General features: G+C 49.2%; 1 protein-coding gene across 2 annotated transcripts in view; it reads right to left on the bottom strand.

The window, feature by feature from the left end:
• The window catches only part of TAOK1 (TAO kinase 1), a 56,986-nt gene that overhangs the window by 9,563 nt on the left and 26,738 nt on the right, over window positions 1-20,685 (bottom strand). For both annotated transcript variants that reach the window (XM_088138731.1, XM_025169644.2), the window contains exons 2-16: window positions 19,962-20,191; window positions 16,101-16,172; window positions 12,960-13,061; window positions 10,780-10,825; window positions 10,017-10,113; window positions 8,996-9,109; window positions 8,369-8,460; window positions 7,571-7,664; window positions 7,171-7,252; window positions 6,152-6,319; window positions 4,973-5,176; window positions 3,672-3,806; window positions 2,640-2,876; window positions 2,246-2,374; window positions 820-1,023 (exon numbers count right to left, since the gene is read on the bottom strand). In XM_088138731.1, the coding sequence (XP_087994857.1) occupies window positions 820-1,023; window positions 2,246-2,374; window positions 2,640-2,876; window positions 3,672-3,806; window positions 4,973-5,176; window positions 6,152-6,319; window positions 7,171-7,252; window positions 7,571-7,664; window positions 8,369-8,460; window positions 8,996-9,109; window positions 10,017-10,113; window positions 10,780-10,825; window positions 12,960-13,061; window positions 16,101-16,172; window positions 19,962-20,093 (1,908 nt within the window). In that variant the 5' untranslated portion in view covers window positions 20,094-20,191. The remainder of the gene's footprint in view (window positions 1-819; window positions 1,024-2,245; window positions 2,375-2,639; window positions 2,877-3,671; window positions 3,807-4,972; window positions 5,177-6,151; window positions 6,320-7,170; window positions 7,253-7,570; window positions 7,665-8,368; window positions 8,461-8,995; window positions 9,110-10,016; window positions 10,114-10,779; window positions 10,826-12,959; window positions 13,062-16,100; window positions 16,173-19,961; window positions 20,192-20,685) is intronic.

Raw genomic sequence — 20,685 nt, 5'->3', positions numbered from 1 at the left:
GTGTGAGAGAGTGTTGCCCCGGGTCGCCGTGGGTTTTTATTGGGATTGTTTGGGCTTTTTACTGTTTTTATTGACTTGTGAATCACCCGGGATTGGGGTTACAAAATGGGTGGCTATGTAAGTCTTTTAAATAAATAAATGAAATACATTTTCCTTCCTTTTCTGTTCAGAATCCACTTCTGACAGGCCGAGGGAAAATATCCCCTACAATCTAGGCCCTTGCTAGGTTTACAGTGTGCCTTTTTTTAACCTTTGCTTTCGAAACGAAAATGGCGCACGTGTTTTTATTTTTTCCTTGGGAGAAGATACAACAGGGCTAGTTCCTTGTGTCCCTTTTGATTCTTCCCGAGCAATCTGAGAGATGTTCAGAGAGTCAGGAGGAGGCAGGCCTGTGACTTTCTACGAAGGCTACAAAACGGCCCCCGCTCAGTAGAGCCGGACTCCGCCGAAGCCTTTTAATCCCATTCTCAAAGAACCATCCTGATGTCCATGCTGGGGACTTCAGGCCCTTTAAGGCTGCGGGCGCTGAGTTTACAGCGGGGCTCGCTCAGACCTCAGAAAGGTCACATCTGTTCTAGGCAGCCCAACCCAGAATATCAGCTGAGCAGACGGGCACCCCGTCTTCTTCAATGGCAGCTCCCCGGTGGTGCCAGGCTCCAGCCACTACGCCTGGAGGATGCTACCAAGGGAAAGGCTCCTGCAGGTGATCAAGCAGGCACTATTCTGCTTTACAAAACAGGGCAGTGCAGAGAGCAAGAACAACTCCTTCTTGATCAAACGCTCCCTGGGACCTCTTCTGCTCCCCGGGCCTCAACGCACCTCCCGGACAAGATCCTGCTCCAAATTATGACGCGCGAGCAGCATCCTCCTCTTGAAGCGCCGGCACTCCAGCTCCAGGTACTGCCTCTGGCGCCGGAGCAGGTTGGCCTCTTCCTCCGCCTGGAAGTGCTGGATGTTCTCCTTCTGCTTGGACAGCCACTCCTGCTTCTCCTTCTTGGGAGTGCTCTGGTTCTCGTTCAGTTCCTGGAAGCAAGAATGGGGCCACCATTGTCACGGGAAAAAGCAAAGCGGCAACTGCTTGGTTCCAGGGGCAGAAGGAAAGGAAGACGCTCTCTGAACGTTGCAAGGGGCTCATAAATACACAAGCCACCCCAGCAAGACACCTCTTCTTGTGCACGTTAAATGGGAAGAACTAGTTCTGCCAAGCAGAGGAGGCCCAGAGGCTGGGCCTTCCCAGGGGAAGGCCTGCTTGCCGTTCCTCGGTTAAGCAAGGCCTGCACAGTCCTGTTTCTGCCAATTCTTTGCTAGGCTAGACCCAACACTATAGAAGCTGGCAGCGTTACTCCATCCAAAGAGAAATATGGAATTTTAGAGGGTTTTTTATGCAGGAGCTGTGCACGAGAACGGCCCTTAGGCAAGACAAAAGCCACCACTTACTAGCTCCAACACCTGAGTTATAAAACGCGTTTCCAAACACCCTCTAAGAAAGGCGCGCTTGCTAGGAACCCGCCAAGAGAAGAGCATTCTCTTTTTACCAAACAAGAGGCTCAACTAGGCTGCTAATGAGGCGTTAGAACTAGGTGTTACTAGTCATCTACTGGTTATAACTAGGTGTTCTGCTCACTGACACTGGTGTCAGCCCTTCGAGGGAGTCCAGACAGGAAACCAAACCCATGACGTCTAAACGTCTAAGCTGCGGCTCCTCCTCCTGCCCCCGACATCATTCTCACAGCCCGCTACATCGGGTTACAAGCTGGCTTCTGGGTGCAGTTCAAGACTCCGGTTATCACCCTGACCGCCTTTCATGGCATGGGGCCTGGCTACCAGGGGGACCTCTTAGCTCCACTTGCTTTTGCCTGCCTGGTGAGATCAGGCAGGGTGGGGGCCCTCCAGGTCCTGTCTATCAAAGAACGTCCCCTTGCAGGACCCAGAAGGTGCCCCTACGCGGCTGCAGCCCCTGCCCTCTGGATGAGATTCTCCTGGAGATTTGCGTGGCTCCGATCCTTACGAGGTTCCGTAAATTACTCAAAACCTGGTTGTTCTCTCAGGCCTTGAGATAAGGCAGCCCGGTGCCCCTCAGAGTTAGTTTAGTTTGGCTTTGTTTAACTTAAGGCCATGCGTTTGCCCTTCTGGTCAGCCACATTCTTCTTTTTTATGTATACTGTTTTTTTTGTAACCTCCTGAGAGTTGAAATTCAGAGGAATGAATGAACCAACGGATCAACCCTCCCTCCCCCTCTAGTTACCTCTTTGAGCTGCTCTTTGCGGAGTTTATATTCTCTTTTCTGGGATTCCAAAAAGCTGCTGAGTTCCTTTTTCTGCTGGGTCTGGATGTGCTGCTGAAACTTCTTCTCTTCGTTGGCCATCACTTTCGCCTGCCCCACACCAGGAGAGAAGAGCGAGAGGCGGCCTCTTTGTTGGCGACTGACCATTTTGGTACCACAGGCCTTGCGTGGCTTCTACAGACCAGCCCCCAGCCCCACCCCAACCCCCAGCTGCCTTCCTGTTGCACAGGCTCCCTCCTGACAGCCAAGACCGCGCCCGGTTTTAGCACCAGAGGCTGTGCTCTGCCCAGGAAGAGCACGCTTCCCGCCAATCAGCCCTTGCTCTGGCGCAATCGCCTCGGAAGCAGGCCCTCACCTCCTTCTCCATGGCCGCCTGGTGCTTCTTGACGAGCTTCTCCATCTCCGCAGCAAAGCTGTTGCGCTGGGTTTCGAGGTCCTTGTCCAGCCGCAGGCGATGGTCGTCCATCTCAGCCTTCAGCTTGTTCTCCAGGGCCATCAGCTGCTTCTGGTGCTGTCGCCGCATGCGCTTGTAGCCGGACATCTGTTCCCGCAGCTCGGAGTCCTGCTCGTGCTCCTGCATTTGCCTTGTCACCTGCGCAGACCGAGAAGCCCGGGGGCCACGTTGGCTCCTCAGCACCTCTGCACAAAAGCTAGGCTAGTGGAGGAAATGGCACCTGGGGGTATCGGGGACTCCTAAGGCAAGGAAAAGGAGCCTCTTTTTCTTACACAACGGTCCAGATGCCCCAAGAGAACCCTGAAAAATCAGAGCCTCGCCAGAACCATCAAATCTGACATGGTGGAGAAAGGAAGCCCCTTTCCAAGCTGAGCTTGACTCTTGGTGATCCGTGGAATTTGGCAGCGATACAGAAGGAGTTTGCTGCCAGTGTCCCCCCCGAAGTTGCTTTGCTCCCCCGGTCTTGCCCACAGCCCTCGTATTCCTTGGCAATCTCCCATCCGAGTATTAACCAGGTGTGACCCTGCTTAGCTTCCAAACCCAGGCAAGGGCGGCCAGGGGCCAGCAGGAGCCCCCCTGCTCATTACAGCCGAGTTTTAATTTTAAAAACACGTTTAATTTTAGGGAGCCATTCACTCTGATTAGGACAAGAAGCTGGCTATCCTGAGCTGAGGGTTTCTCTTTCGAGCCTGGAGTGGCCATGGAGGTCCTGGCCAGTCGCAGCTCCCCACAAAGCAGCCTGGATCCTTGGGATGCTGTTTATCATCCCAGTGGGATCTTTTAGGAGTCTGAGGTCATTGCTGGAAAGAGACAGTAGAAGCCGGTTCTCTACTCTCCCCTCTTTTTAAAAAAAGCTAAGTGAGGGGGTTGTCTGAAGGGCAGGCTGGCGCATGATCATCACTCTGGCCAAGGAGAGAGGCCATGGCCACTTACCAGCGACGCTGTGCGGATGGTAGCAAAGTGCTCTCGGTTGCGATAATGGGACCTGTGGCGCGACCCTTGAGGTGGAGACTGCGGCTCCGATCCTCGCAGCCGAGCATCTGAATCCTCTCCGTAGTTTTCTTCCTCCTTGGGACCAGAGAAAATAGCGAAGAAACTGAGGGCCATTTGGGTGGCGCTTGGGAAAATCAAACGCAGGCCCCAGCAAGAGGGATTTACAGAGACCACAGCAGGGAGGAAAACTGCTCCTTCAGCCATACCCGAGACACAGAGGCGGTGTTCCCATCGCTCTGCTAACTGAATTACTAACCAAGGTTAAAACTAACTCAGATCAGTATGTTGTGAAAATGCAGTTGTTGGGTTTCTGACTGACTGGGTTAAGCATGTTATGTAAATCCAGAGTACGGGAAGAGGTTCTGAAGCACTCAAAAGATAATTCTCACATACCTGCTAAACACCTGTAGCCTGATTTCCATAACCGCTATTACAATACGCCGATGTCTCTACTGGTTTAATTTACAGAAGTTTGAGTGCAGGTCAACATATGGGTATTTATTCGTCTTTATGACTGGTCTTTTATGACAGTAATATATTTATCTATCAAGTCCTGACACCTGTGTTCTCTCTGCCCTCCTTCAAAACTAGCTCATTTTAACGGGATATTCTTTCCTTCCTTCATTTGAATTTCCTTCAGGAAGCAACCAAGGACAAGGTGCCACTGAACACATGGCTGAAGCCATTCAGAGCATCATCCAGCGCTCCTCCTCCCACTTGCTGTGAGAAAGGGGTCTTCTACTCTGGCGCCTGTTTGCCACCCTTTACTACACCAAGTGGAGGCGGCTCGACTACCACGCAAAGAGAAGTTCAGGGGGCAAGTATAAGAGGCCAGTGAAGAGGCAAGCCAGAAGTCAGGAAGACCTGATGAAGGGACACAACACACAAGGAAACATAGATTTCCTGAAAAACACCTCAGCCAAAGCAGCAGAGGCAGCTATGGGCCAGGGGAAAAAATGGCCCTCTTCCCTGGCACTTGGGGTGACATTCTGCCACAACTCTGCCTTAGTGACGATTGACTCCGCAACCTTCAAGAAGGCAGTGGCCAGCGCCTGCCTCCATGCTGTCATTCTCAAAGACCAATCTTTCAGCTGGCCTCCTGAAACATACTGTACGTTTCTGGTTGAAGCCAAACAAAGCCATTGTATGATGCCATGACACGTGTGATGTTGCTTGCTGCTGCCCCCTCTTGCAGATTCCCGAGGCTCCCGCTGAGCATCTCAGCCTCCTACACAAATTACCGGCTTCAGGTGGATGACGGAACTGTTGGACATCACCGTGTGGTCTCCCTCCATCATATCCAGCTCGCTTTTGTCATCCGAGGCATCTGGAAGACTATTAACACTACTGCTTTGGCTACTGGCACTAATGGACATGCTGGGAATGGACTGGTTGCTCCCGACACTGTTCACTGTTCCTGTCCTGCCCACGCTGGGGTCTTGCTCCTGGGGAGAGAGGGAAAGGGTTGAGAGCAGAGTTCAAGCTGCAAATGCAAGAGGGGCAGCCACAGAAAGGCTCCTAATTTTATAGACAATAAAATAGGTAGTAAATAAGCGAATAGAAACATCAGCTTTCCCAAGCCCTGTGGCAACTCTTAGGCCTCGTCCAGTCATTGAGTGGACAAAGGTAGGTCAGAACTTTTGCAGAAGGATGACATGGCTCAGCTCTGGTAGATATTTGCCAGTTTCACAAAGTGATTCCTACGGTTTACCAGGTAGGCCTGTCTATAGGTAAGAATGTAACACAGAGGCTTCAGTTCACCTGGTTGAGCTCAAGCTTACTGTCTGACTTCAGTATAGATAATCTGAGTTCTACCTTACTGTTGCTGAAATATAAAGCTCGTGATTATTCTTTCAAAGCATGAACGGTGTATTTGCCAGAAAATGTGACTCTTAAATATGCAGTCTAAGGCTACCTTGCCATTTCAGCAATGGGTTTACTTTCTTTTACCTGCCCCAAAACCTGTGAGACTTCAGGGGATTGTACAAAAAGGGGAAACCGCTGGGCCACCACCCAAGAGGACAGGATGGCAACCAATGCCTGAAAAGCTGTCCTCGATGAAAGAGCCTGAGCAGCCCTTGTTATAACAGGAGAGGACATGTCCCTATCTGCAGCAGCCATGGCGGGAGGCAAGGATGTGGTGTGGTGTTGTTTTTGTTGTGTTTGTAATTGTGGTTTTACTACTTTTATGGAAGGAAGCCACCTAGCATTGTTACGAGGAGGTGGCGTACATAAGGTTGATAAATAAATCAACTAACCCTTGTCCAAAAGCAAACAGCCGTTCTGTGGGCACAGGGGGGCTGGCTCCATGCAACTGGAGGCACTCAACAGATGCACGGGAGGCATCTGCTGATCGGCAGGGGCCAGATGTTGCCAGCCACTACCTCTGTGACTCCCAGCCCACCCTCCTCCATCTTCACCTCTTCCTCCTCCTGGGCTTCCACCGCTGGTCCGTTGTGAGCCTCCTGGAAGAGGAGCTTCTTCATTTTGCGATACTGAAGATTGTCCAGTTCTCTAACGGCATCCTTGGTTCTCTGGATCAGGTCTATCAACACGGTTTCAGGGCGGTCTCGGAGGACAAAGACGTGCTGCGGCACAACCCACAAGGAAAGCCATCAGGGCCCCATCTCCCCAGGACCACACCTGTGCAGGAAGCCCCACCGAGATCCCAGGCCTGGAACCCTGAGATGATGTGGGAAGCCCTGGTCTCTCTCAGGAGGAGCAGGAAGGGAATTCCTCCAGGAAGAAAATAAGGCAAGAAAGCACCACGCAGACCCCTCCAGCAGTGCTGTGCCTGGGCTGCAAGGGCTACGACTAGGGGCATTACGGATGGCTGGGCACGTATTAATTTAAGGGGGCATTCTCCACACACCGAAGGGCCGGGGTCAGGCCTTGGCCAATTACATGAAAAATGGATCCCAGGAGTAGACCTTTCTTTGTCTGAGGTCTGGAGAGATCCTGCCTGTAAAAGGAGGCAGGTGCAGAGATCTTCTTCAAAATTAGAAAACTGCACTTTTAAAAAAAAAATTAAAAAGCCTCTTAACTGAAAGAACTTACAGTCATTTTAAATCCACAGAACAGAAGAAAAAGGGAGGGGAGAAAACAGGGGAGGTTGGAATAAGCGCTAGACAGGCCCGGCAGTGTCGGACAATGTCCACTCTTGCCCGACCCAGCATCCCCTGATGAACGGGACTTCCCATCACCCAGCAGCACAGAAGAATCTGTTAGGGTGCGGAACTGCAGGAAACTGAGGTTCACCAAAGGTGCAGCCAGTGCGGGAGACCCACAAAAAGTCTGAAAGGCTCAAGGGCTGACCCTCAGCTCCAGAGGTGGGCTTGGCCTTGGTAGAGAATGATGGGTGAGAGACGTAAAAGCCAGAATTAGAGAGAAACCAACAATATCTGCTTCTAAGGAGATGAACCCTCAACACTGGACTCACCTTCAGGAGCTCCTCTGACGTAGGTCTGTCTTGGGGGATTTTCTGGAGACAAGAATCTACAAAGTTTCGGAAATAATCAGACCTGCAAGGGAATGGGGGGAAAGTCAACTGAAGTGAGGCTTTGGCCAAAAACTTCATTTCCCTCCAGAGATTTCTCCAGCTTTGCAATGGGAGGATGCTAATACAATACAGCATGTATAATGGAGGCTTTCCGTCCCAGTCAGAACCCCGGGGAAGGTCAGAGCAGTAGAGATTATGCTCAGAAGCCACAAGGGCAGTGAGAGGTAAGTCAGTCTGATATACAGCAGCTGCTTCCCCAAATGGTGCACAGCTAGATCAAAGCCCAGCTCAGTTCACAACTTCCTCAGCTCCCACCCTTCAAGACCTGCCACCAACTCACCACTCGCTGGACTGGAGGACGGGGGATTCATTCTGCGCTATGTGATATAAGGCACTCATGGCATTCATGTTAAACAACGGAGGCTTCCGTTCCGCTGGGCAGAAAGAGAAAAGTGTTTGCTTTAGACCTTGGTGCAGACAGTTGTGGTGCAGTCTTCGTCACTAGCCCCCATTGTCCCACTCCTGTCCCTAAAGCAGAAAGACCCACACACATGACCACTTCTGCCGCCAAATCTACCAAGGGGGACCCATTTACCCTTTGCAGAAAACCTCCCCGCCTTAAAAGGGGCTGCTGCGCTAAACAGTTCTGTGGACCGTGATGACTTAAAGGGCGCAGGTGGGACAACTGCTGGCTGGGGGCGGGGAATGTCTCATATCCAACAGTGACCCACTAAGGAGCTCTGGAATATTCACAAACATAAAGCTGAGAATTCCTCCTCTTCCTCCGTCCCCAACACGTGGGACTACAAAGAGAGATCCAAATCGTGCTGTACGTGGAGGCTCCATTCTATAACGGTGCCAACGGGAGCCAATTATTAGGGCTGTCCTGAACATTAACCAGTGGAGTTTCTTCCTGGACACGACACAGCAGCTTTGCAGGGCTTCCCCTCCCTGAGATCCAGTCCATGAACTGGAGCAAATGCAGCTCAGCAAGTTTGAATCTGACAGGGGAACTACCAGGAGCTTCACCTAAGATGGAAGCCTAACTTTTAAATAAGTAAAACTGGTTCAGACAGAAAAGGAGCAAGGAGAACAGAAGCCTCTGCTGGGAGCACCGAGTAAGGCCTACGGAGCTTACCTAGTTCAATGCATGTTATCCCAAGAGACCACACGTCAACTTTACCATCGTACTGCCCTTCATCCATGGCTAGAATCACTTCTGGGGCCATCCTAGGAAGCAAAATGAGGACCAGCTAGTTTCTATGAGCAAGATGAGGGGCCTGCAGCCAAGAGCTAGGATGGGGGCTCGATGATGTTCACGTGCAGGGCAGAAGGCTTCGGGGCTGGCAGAGCAGGAAGTCCACACATGTGAGGGGGCCAAGAATGCATACAGCAGGCCTCCTGCTGACTTTCTCCTGTCTGAGTCTCCTTCCTTAGTACTGCTTCAAGCCACTTCGGAACAAGCCACTTCAGGACTGGTGAGGAAAATGCCAGCGCATTGTCCTTTCACTTGCATGCGCTTGTCCCGAGCTCATCTTCTCTGGCTCTTCTGGGACACAGTAAGGGGACAGCATGTGGGCAAGGGGGAATACAGGACTAGCCCAGAATCTTCCCTAGACAGCCAGGAGGCTCAACGTTAGTTACGTGATGCTAACATTCTCTCCTTTCCACCCCCTTGTAAGTGCAGAAATCCACACAGATGATCAACCGCCAAACATAATTCAGTCAGTCTGGAGCTATAACTCGAGAGGAACCCCTTTCTTACCAGTATGGCGTCCCCACAAATGAATTGGCCGGCGACGCAATGGAAGCAGATCCAAAATCAGCAAGCTTCACCTGGCCCGGTTCTGTCAGTAGAATGTTTCCTGCCTTGATGTCCCTGGGAGGAAAAGGAAGGGAGCCACAGGTTTCTCCACAGGCAAAAAAAGAGAATACTTGTGCCAAAACAGTCCTGCCCTGCAGTGATGCCAACACTTCTAAGGGACTGAACCGCCTGGGGGTGGAAAAGAGCTTCTCTGCATTGAGAGGACCAGGGGCCAACCCTGCTTTCATGCCACTCTGGCAAAAGGAGGCCACCAAGCAGCAAGGTGGTGGCATCGTGGCAACCCTTCCGTGAGGCCACAGGATCGGGCCGACAGAACAGCTCTGTTTACTTTTTAAAGATACTAAAATTACTCCCTTCTGGTTGTTTAGAGTTCAAACCTTAGCAGAAGTGCATTCCAAAATGGCTCCAACCCCTGTAGCTTAAAATAGCCGTTTCACATTTGGAACCATATCCAGGAGGGGTGACATAGTATTGGCACCCTTGGAAAAGACTATAGCAGCTGTTCTCATTTGAAACCGGGCATTTTGTAGTTGAAATATTTTGAATTTAAAAAAAAATAGCCACTGCTATACAACAGCTTTTACAGTGAACACTGCATGCCACTAATTAACTTGCACTCTAACGGGTGCTTTTCTAAAAACTCAACTTCGTTTCATCAAGTGATTTCTGAAAATCACAGCACTTTTTTGCATCCCCATAATCCGTGATGGTGCTACATTCTGTCTTTCCTTTGTAAGATATAATTTATTTATATCTGGGCGTGCCTCTCTCTGACTCTCTCTCTCTCTCTGCTGGCCCTGCTGGGCCAGTTCAACCTTACAAGCTCTGTTCTTTATGACACAGAAACACAGAACTCACGACAAAGAGGCAGAAACCGCTGGTTCAGAAGGTCAACAGATACTACGAGCAGCCAATCCAGGCAGCTGCGGATGCAACTGGAGATACACAGGGAAGGACTCACCGATGGATCAGGTTGTGGGAATGCAAATATGCCAACCCTTGGAGAGCACCGTGGGTAATTGCAGCAATTTCCACCTCTTGCAATGGCTTTTTATGAACTTGAGGAAAGAGAGGCATAATTAGCAGAGCAGGCATGGCAGACAAACCAAGCACAATCTCTGTGACAGAGCTGACAGCCAGAGAGAAGGCGAGATGGATCTGGAAAGTCAGCACCCTGGAGCTGGGATGACCTTCTTGTTGCTAATTATCACTCAAAGATTTCTCTCTCCAGCCACCCCACAGCCCAGGCAGAAGCCACCAATGAAAGTTCAGGGAACCTTCTGGGTGGGGAATCAATCTCTTAGGAAGCCAATGGGTGGATTTATGCCCACTGCTGATTTTGCTGAACGCTCCATCAAGAGGGGTACCAAATGAAGGTTACACACTCTTTCAACAGTAGGAAAGGTGCCTGGTTAGAAAAGTTCCTGGTAATAGGCAAAAAAAGTTAAATAAACCAGCTGAATTCACACATCATGCTAATGGGGTTGGTTGTTTTGTAGCTTGGTGTGCTGTGACATCCTAGCCATTGTGGCTTGCAAACCATGGTTTATAGACGTATGAATCCAGTGTATTCAACAAGCCATAGTTAAGTAAACATGACAACACAATGCGGACACCTAACTATTATCAGAGTCTAAGAAACGGTCTCTAATATATTGTCCAGTCTAACTTTTTCATACAGTAAGAGAATTAGGGTTAATTAAAAAAAAATGAAAAGGACTTACCTTCTAGTAAATCTGATGCTGATCCTAAACAATATTCCATAACAAGCTGCAGCAGACAGAAAGGAAACCAATTGTTAAGAGGGTACTACAAGCAGTGAATGAAGAAAGTGAGCCTTTGCTACCAGTTTTCTCAGCACCAACTTTCTCCCACCTTCACCAACTTCTTCTAGATACAAATGCTGTTTCTCTACAACCAAGAATCTCAAATGCCAGATAAAGCCTTATAAAATCTTGAGGAAGAGCGTTAGTGGCAACTGATGATTTGTGAGGTCCAGGCCTCACCCTTTTGACAGACTGTGAAATAACGACAGATATTTAAAATATTGACAGATGTATTTGTTTTGAATTTCTAAACTTGCTCCCCAGAGTTTAAATGTGCGTTATCCTTAATTTGGTATATGAAGTTGGCTCCTACCATGTGGAGAGATCTCGTTCATCCTGACTGGGCAAGATCCTTTTTAACAGAAATGGTGAGCTACAGCTGGACCTGCTTGCCCCAAGAAGCATTGCCTGCTCCCTGTTATCTTGCTTGCTGGAAGGAGCACTCAGCTAGAGTGGGATTATGAGTACTAGCGTCCTTGCAGACAAATTCTACATCTGTTGGGATTTCACAACCACAGATGTGTGCTGTCCAACAGAACCGCTGGCCCAGACCTGCAATCTGGATTTTCTGCCAATGGTTCCTGTCTGTTACAAGAAAACAAGGACATTTCTGTACTAGTTAGGATTTAAAAATCAAGAGAAATCAATAATCCTTGTACAGGTAGTCCTCGGGTTATGACCACTCATTCAGCAACCATTCAAAGTTATGACGGCACTAAATGAGTGGTACTTACAACTGGTCCTCGAAGTTCTGGCTGTCGCACAGCACCCCTGCGGTCACATGATTGCAATTTGGGCGCTTGGCAACCAGCTCACACTTATGGCAGTTGCAGTGTGTCGTGGCCATGTGATTGCCATTTGCGACCTTCCCTGCTGGCTTCCCACAAGCAAAGTCAATGGGGAAGCCGGCAGGGAAGGTCACAAGTACCTTCCATAAGTTGCTCCTGCCACTTTTTCTCCCAAGGAGCCCCGCTATGGAGTATGAAATCCAGGCATCTTGTACTCCATAGCACCCCCCCGCTGGCCAGCACTCTGTAGTGTGCGTGTGCCTGAAGCCCCTGCTGGCCTGCCCATGCTCCACAGCACCCACCCGCAGCAGACACCCCCCGCTCTCCTTGCCTGGGACTCCTGCCTCTTCCCGCATAACAACCCATACAGATCTGGGGTTACACGGCAACTGGGACTGCCATCACTAAGGAATGTCATGCTTTACGGCTGCATCACTTAGCGACAGAAATTCCCAATCCAATTGCCATCATAACCCAAGGGCTACCTGTATTAGGACAGATCAAATGTCCAAAGCCTTTGGTTTAAGAGGGCAAGGGACAGTCCGAAAGTTCTGCAGCCTTACTGTGAGGCTCTCTGATTTAATCCATAGTCCAGAAGGTTCATTCAGGGCCAGCCCAATTGCACATCTCACCCATTTCTGTGAAATGGACTCCTTACCAAGCCAAATCAAGGACTGCAGCCACAACAGGGTGAAGGTATATCATCAGTTTCTTGGGGCACCTCAGAGAGCAATGTTTTTCAAACTAGCCAACTTTAAGCTCTGTGGACTTCAACTGTGGAATTCTGGGAGTTGAAGTCCACACAGCTTAAAGTTGCTGAGGTTGAGAAACACTGATGCAGAGCAAACCCTAGGCTGCCACACAGTGGCTAGGAGGATCCCCTAACACCTTGCTTTCTTTTTACTTAAAAATATAGTAGTAAACCCTGGCCAAAAATGGACTCATCTTAAACAAACCAGGCAGCCTCTCTACTCTATGTTACGTATTTCTCTTCTCTGCCTTAAGTGTCAATTTCCTGGTGAGAGATTTCATCTTCAGCAGATGTTCTGCATATCACATGAAGAATGGGAACAAAGTCTGAGGACATTTCTAGGAAAGAACGTACAATTAAGTCTTTAATGTGAAGGCCTGAGCTAATGACACTGGATTAAAACAGGTGGCTTCACAATCCAGCAGTTTCTGCTAACCCATTTACAGGTTTTCTAGAAAAACGTTATTTCAAGACAGCAACTGGGAAAACGGAGGCACTGGCACGATGCCACACCCCACAGAGAGCCGGCACATACTCACCCATGCTGTATGGTCCCGCAGGTAGCAGCCTTTGTATTCTATACTGTTCGGATGCTTAATCCGTTGGAGGAACTTAACTTCTTTAATGATATCCTGCCATTTCTGTAAGTAGAGAAAAAGGATAAGCTTTATAAGGGGGAAAAACACTTTTAAAGATGGGGGGAAAGAAAGAGCAAGGCGATCAAATCAAGGAAACCGTACGTGTGGACGACTAAGGACCAATTAATTCTAATTCTCTGCCCAGAATTTTAGGGCTGTTACCAGAAATCAAATAATGAGCTGGTGTGTAGGAAGGAAGACCTCTTCTTCAGCTATGTATCTACAGGGTCATCTACTTCCAAATTTAAACTTGTACTTGGAAAATGTGTATTTCCCTCCATCACTTGCTTTTCAAAAATTCTAATGTCTCCATTTCATTTTAAAGTATATTTATTTCTAGTGAAACTGCCTCTTCTTCTAACTCTGCAATCCAAGTGCTCGATCCTTTGGTCGTTAACAGCCACTGTGTGTGGAGGCATTCTGAAGCCCTTCGCCCGTGGTCATCTGTTCAGACCCTTGGGAAGAGCAGTTCTTCTCTCCTGGCCTGTCTCTTGGGGGAGGGGAGAAAGAAGGGGTGCCTGAAAGAAACAATCCCCCTTCCCTACCCTACAGCAAGCCCCCAGGACAGCAACATGGAGCTTCACTAAGGAGACACACTGCCCCCACTTGGATGGATGATGGAAGGGAATCCAGGGAGGACCCCAAGCCTCCCTCTGCTCACTCACCCACTGCAAGAAGAAAGGAGAAGGCAGTGGCCGCACAGACCTGGAAGGAGACCCCCGGCTGCTGTCCCTCTAGTAGCCACCTCCCTCCCTTGCCATGAGGAAAGTTTTTCAAAACACACACCCATGCTGAGAACAAGGCACCTCTATTTTTGAAACAAGCCCTGTGTGCTCCATTCATAGGAAAAGAGTATTTATAGCTCGGTGGTAATTAAAACAGCAGAGGAGGAGCAGGTACCAATTAGACTTTCATCAGCATATGGTGAAGAAAAATACAGAAGGGGTCCAGGAGGAGAAAGACAGAGCAGCGCACAGAGCAGGGGCCCCTCTGCCAAGTCTACGGTCTCCATGCTCTGGAAAGACCGGGGCCAGCGTTCCTTGGGGCCACAAAACAGCACAGGCAAGAGGCCCCAAAAGGAGCAGAGCACTTCACCAGCAGCTGGAAATCAGGAGGAGTCTCCTGGCGCCTTTTCCAACTCTCACATTTTATTCAAAGGCAGAAGCTTTTCTCAGCTGCAGCTGCCACTCATAAAAGCCTCTGCCTCTGAATAAAGTGTGTGAATTGGAAAAGGCGCCACCAGGTTTTTGGCCACCGTAGACTAACACGGCTCTCCTTCTACAACACCAGCAGCCAGAGAGGTTTTATTTATTTGATTTACTATGCTGCCCACTCCAAAAGACTGGGCGGCTGACCAGGAGCTCCCGCAAGTTGCAAGGCTGCTCCGGAAGTCTGCTCTTCCTTGAAGCTCCCGCGTGAAAAGCCTGCAGGCGGCTCAGCCTGGCTTCCACGTGTCTTCCCTCCCCTCCTACAGCCTGGCTCTGCTGCTGCTAAGGAGCAAGAGGACGCTCTACCTGTTCCCCGAGCATTTTAACTTCCTACCCTGAAAACAAGAACTTGATGGTAAAAAGAAAAGAGGGCATAGTGACAAGTCATGGGTCTTGGTGGCACAGCTTGGGTCCCTCCCCAGCACTCACCCCATCCTTGTTACAGAACTGGCTAGGAGGGGCTGGGTTTTACAGGCCTTCCCAAAGCAAGCCTCCACGACTCTTTAGCTGGCGCCCCAAAAAGGCAGAGCCAGACACGCACCCTTCCTAACTCCCAAGCTAGTTGTCACTGGCCGGCCATATTCAAAACTGGCCTTAATCTGCTGCGCCTCTCACATGCCTCCTGGTGCCTCACTGTATCTTTGGGAACTTCTCTGGGGTGAATTTGTTCGGAGTGAAGGGTCGGGTGCAAACCCTGCCCAATCGCCTTTTATTCAGTTGTACAGGATGGCTCCCATCCGTGCCCAGGACGTATATTCAAGTGTGTGAGGCTGCACACACAGAGGAATGTTGATAGTGAAATGAGGAAGTTAACTAGCAGTTCAGTCTGAATGTTGCAGATGAGGCTTCTTCTTTATTATTATGGTTGGCCGCACAGTCAGCCAGATGTTTAGGCTGGATCTGGCATTTTTATCTACCTGAGTCCTTCCCAAGGACCTGGGATAGGCAGATGGTGTTGTTCGATGGTGTTAAAGGCATCGTCGCAGCCGTACTTGGAACAGCTTCCAACTAAAGCCGCCTTTTGCAATGGACAGGTGGTGATTGGGTCAGTGCCGATGGTCTTCCAGGGGTGCTCCAGATGTTTGGGGATCGCACCCAAGGCGCCTATAACTACTGGTACTATCTTTGCTTTCTTTTTATTATTATTATTACTATTATTATTATTATTATTATTATTATTGCTATTTTGTACAAAGCAAGCAATCCTGCTTTATTTTCTGAACAACCGATCAGATCCGGCCACAGGTCAACAGGAAACAGCAATGACACAGTAGAATTCCCCAAAACATTTTGCACAGCACGTTTCAAACCATAATCCCATTTTCTGCTTGGATCAGATTACAGCCTCCAAAGAGCAGAATTTAGCTTTCCTGCAAAGTATGCAAGAGATTAACAGTAAATCATAAAAAAAAAAAAAACCTTCTAGTCCTCATGATTGTAAATGTACATTTAAAAATAACTTTTAAAGACCACAGATACACGTTTAAAGAAATGGGTCTTTTTAAAGGCTCTGACTGGTGGGAAGTGTGGGCTAATGCTGAAGGAAATAACCTTTTCCACCGTACCTCATTCTCTCCCAGAATTCTACTTACTACACATGCTGTAGGTCTCATAACTGTCAGTATCGTAATGCCTTCCTTCCCATCTTCTGGCGTCTTTGTTTTTTGGGGTTTTTTTGCTCATGAGCTGCTTTAAGGTCACATTTTCCATTATCTTAATTCACCTTGCATGCAAATTTCTTTCCCCAGAGCACGCAGTGAGAATCCGAGTCCGCAGCTGCAGGATCCGACCAACAACAGTTCAGAAGGCGCTGGGCGCCAAAGGATCCACCTACCTCATTTGATTGCTTCCCACTGTAAGACATCTTCTTGATGGCCACCACCTCGTTGGTGCGCACATCCCGTGCCTGCAACATCAAACACAAGCCTTTTTCAAAAGCTCCACTCACTGAAAACCTCCCCGGATAAAGGTCGACAGGAGGAGAACAGAGCCCCAGTGTGACCGGGATGTCAGGGAGGAGAGGACCTGCTGGAAGGCCAGCTGCCAACCCAAGGAGGTCAGGGGCCCCTTCCCGCACCCTGAAAAGGCTTCTGGGGAACCCTTGGGTTGCCACCTCTACCAGGGCCCAAGTGGGGCAACAACATTTCTGCAAGTCCTCTGTGCTATGCAGACACTGCTGCAACAGTCCCAGGAGGCCACGCGGGCAGTGGGGGGCTTTTCTGTGGCATTAAGCAGGACCCCTGAACTGAGAACACCACAAAGAAGTTTGTACCCCCGAGGCTGAGGGAAAGGGCTTGGCCAGTAACCAGCCGGGAGCAGAATGCAAGACATTCTCACTGCAGGCTGGGGGCAAGAAGCTGCAGCCTTGGCAGACGCCATGCAGTCTTACTTGGCGCGCCAACATGATGTAATGGCTAGGCAACATCATGCATGGGGGGGAGCGAGGAGTGAGGAGAGCTGCTTGTTTTTAGCACTCAATACGGCCCTTTCTTCTGATCTGCCTGATCATTCCCAAGAGCCACAGAGCCCCCTGCTCTTCCCCAGAAGCCTCCCAAGGTCAGGGCGAAGGTTGGGCCAGTGGCCAAAAAGGCAGCAGTTAGCCCAGGTGGTGGACAAGCTCCACACCAGGAAGATCTCCAGACCCTCCCACCCGACAACTGGCTTATCTTGGCAGAAGCTTCCTGAACACAATATGGTTAGATCAGAATCCCTACGCAAACCAGAATGAGGCCTTAAACACAACAGATGGCTTTCCTCTGCAGGGAAGGTGTAAGCCTATGCTCCAGAGTTTAAGCTCCTGGCTTTTTCCTCCTGCTTCAAGAGTTAACATCTCCTCCTTGGCCATTCTCTTGATGCCCTCAGGGACATCTGAATTATGCTAACGTAATGGTTCTCTCAGGCACTGAAACTGCTGGTGGCCACCTTACCAGATGCCACTTTTACAGCTGGCATCTTCTACATTTTGAGCAATTAGGAGGTCCTCCCCCAACCTGGGGCCCTCTAATGGGTTGGGCTACAACTCTACTGACTTTGGTTGCAAGTTCTGGCAGCTGGAGGCCGTGAAGGTAGAGGCTGAATTATGAATCTGAACTGATTCTGCGTGGAACCAACCCTGAGAGAGAAACTAGTTCTCCAGTTCTTTCTGCTTATTGTTCAAGGGGTCCACCTAAAGGAAGACATACAAATCCTGATTTGCCCTTGGCCTTCTCAACCTGCCACAGAGTCCAGGTTGTGCCATCAGGAGCTTGCACTGCCTTCTCCAGAGTCTCATACTGTGCTGACAGTCAGCAGGTGCATGACGTTTGCAGGAAATCATACAACTTCCAGCTGCATTCCACGATGCCACACTGACAATGGATGCCAGTATGTGGCTTTGCAGTCATCTCCACTTTCACACAATGACATGCTTTTGTTAGGTCTGCTATTGTTCAAGGGTAGCGTTCCTCCTCCGAGAAGAGGACGCTGGAGCCAAGTACCAAGAGCTTCAACGACAAGCTCACAATTCAAGGGACACCAGCAGCAAAGCAAAGCTCTGTTGGATGCGGACCTGTGGGAGGTGGATCACAAGGAGCCCCTCCCCACTGTCTGTCGTTAACACCCCATGGCTTGAGCTGGCTGCATTCATCTATGCATTCATCTTTGCTGGAAAAGAGCACTGGAAGGCATTGTATGTAGGGAAGGGCTGGGAAGACAGAGGCTGCAACTAGCACAGAGTACCACAGCTAGATGCTTCCCGACAATCAAGCAGAAGACATATTTGGCTGATTTTACATTGCCTTGGCTGCTAAAAAGCTTCCAGTTTTGAGTACAGGGTATTGGCAACGTCATCCTAAGCAATAACTGCTTTGAGACCATGCTATCTGAGTTCATCCCTCCCCCTGACCAGGTATTAAGGTCTACTGAAATGCTTTCATGTCCCATTGCACCATGACGGAACGCCCTGTACCATGGAGATCAGGGTCTGGCCAATGTTGGCTTTACTCGGGCACCAGGTGAAGACCTGGCAATTCAGCTGAACATCTGAGCTCTCCAAATTAACTGTTTCACTGACTGCATCCCACTCTCAGATCGACGGCTGATATGGCAATAAATAGTTTGGCAATTTGATTCCCTGTCTGTGTGTGTGTGTGTATGTGAGTGTGTGTGTGTGTGTGTGCTCTCTTGAAGGCAGAGGACCAAGAATTTAACCCAATTTCAATCTGGTTTTCAGTCAGGGCTTGGCAGAGGTGGCCTCAGTGGCTCTGATTTACCCTAAGAACGGAAGGGGGGTACACGTCCCTGCTGGTTCTCCTAGACCTCTTCGCGACAAGGTTCATGACAGTGCCCTTTGGGATAATTTCATTTGGGTTGGCTCAGATGGTTAGCTGTTACATCTTCTCAAACTGAGGCTCTTTGGTGATAATGCTGGACACAATATCCTCGTGAGGCCCTAAGTATGTATATGACAGTGCTCACACAAGCTGCTAAGCCATAGTTTTACTATGGTTTACTGAATAAAACTTAATTGGCTGGGTTTGCACATCATACTAAGCTGTAGCCCATCAGTTAGAGCCACAAAAACTAGACTCACAAAACACCAAGCCATAAAGTGATTTGTTTGGTTTTTGCTTAGCATTCTGTATTATCCTAGGTTGTGAGCGTGACAGTTGCAAGTCGCCCACTCAAGCATCATCAGTATGCTAATTGCATACACCCGCCTCACATTTCCCTCTACTGATCCCAGGGGGATCAGGAGAATTTCTGAACAAGTGTCTCAGGGCTGATAGGTGAGGATGAACAAACTGAAACTTAATATAGGCAAGAGCCATCGTACATCACCATGGTTGCTGAATGGGTTATGACTGGTTGAGTATATCCAACACGCTAAGCCAAAACCAAGCAATTCACAGCCAGTAGGAAAGGGAAAAAAAAAACCCCAACCACTTATTGTGGCTTATTTAGCAGCCAGTGATTTAGTAATATTGTATGGTTTTGAACAGGCTTGATTACATATGGCATTTCTGCACACCAACCGAAGTCATTTAGTTTGGGGCCATATATATATCTTGCCAAATAAATAAACAAGGCCTGTGTGTGTGGGGGGGTCCTTCTCGGGGGTAGCCTCTGAAATGTGGAAGTGCCTGCTACCTGCCACATTCCCTGTTCCTCCCTTAAAGGCGGAACAGGCTCCGCCTCAGGCTTCTAACCTCTCCACGTGGTCTTCACTCTTGAGCCCCCCGAGAGCTTTTTACACAGAAAGTTAGGATCAATGTATTTCAAATTATACACACACACACACACACACACACACACAGAGCAGGTACTGGGAAGAAGACTCCCCCATAAATGAGACCAGCATGTCTCACCAACCCAAATTTCTATCAAGAAGGATCAGAGAAAAGGTTTTGCCTCTTGCTAGGTTGTAAATGACTGCTCTGGATTACAGACCAAGATTCCAGCTCAACCTGGGCAGCACCATTAGAGAGAGAAAGAGGGGATTGAGGGGGCATATCCTAAGCTTGGAATAGTGTTTGTCAACCTTGGCTGCTTTAAGTCCATACATCTTCAAGCGGCCAAGGTTGAAAAACACTGGCATAGAACAAAGGCCTTCTTTCTGCTCCAGCCTGGGGGAAACAGTACTTTGGAGGTGCCAACTCCAAACCGGGGGTTCATTCTTTTTCATGTGCCCTTGCAGAAACCACCCAAGACTTCTTACAAAATAAACAGCTCCAAAACTCCCATGGCCGATCTCTCGGAGGTCTGTGAAGAGCTTCTCTGGGTCTTCTTTGAAAAAGAGCTCGGCGATTTCTGGGTCCTTCAGGCTGCCCGCACGGCTGGTGGACGGCATTCTGCTGGGCAGGTGGTCAACCAGCTATCTGGGCCTAAAGTGCCTTGTCAGCCCTGGGGGGCTCATCTGTGTGAATGAAGCTTCTCTAGCATGGATCACTGCAAGGGAACAGAGGTAAGAAAAGGCAGCCCGTTACAGAAGGTGGAAGCAAAGGAAAGATTCCTGCAGGGGTGATGTAGGGGAATTATGCCAGCCTGCCCAGTGCTGTTTTTACAGAATGCCTTTACTGGACCCAACAGGCTCCTTAGGGGAAAAAGACCCTGGATATTGCCAGACAGCGTACATGCTGTATCTAATGGCAGCTGTAAGCAGAGATCTCCAGCTTTACTTTTGGGGATTCAGAGGTCAGCTTTATGGAGAAAATCCCAGGCCGCTAAGAATAATAACCAGGAGCATACCTCTGACAAGTCTCCAGCCTGAGAGAATGGCTAAGCTGATGCTAGGCCAGATAAATTTTCCCTAAGGCATATAAATGGATGCAATATAAGGAACAGATTTGATTCCTGTTGGCCACTAGGTTTGTTATAGCAAAGCAATGGAAAACTAAATAACACCTTTCTCTGAACCATCAGTATTTAAAAGTGTGGGAAAC

The sequence above is a fragment of the Python bivittatus genome, unplaced genomic scaffold (genome assembly GCF_059951505.1).
Source record: "Python bivittatus isolate LINGU-HERP-01145 unplaced genomic scaffold, Pbiv_v1 ctg000240_np1212, whole genome shotgun sequence".
Classification (NCBI taxonomy): Eukaryota; Metazoa; Chordata; class Lepidosauria; order Squamata; family Pythonidae; genus Python; species Python bivittatus.
The sequence above is the reverse complement of the archived record's forward strand: the minus strand, read 5'-3'. Positions and strand labels throughout refer to the sequence as shown.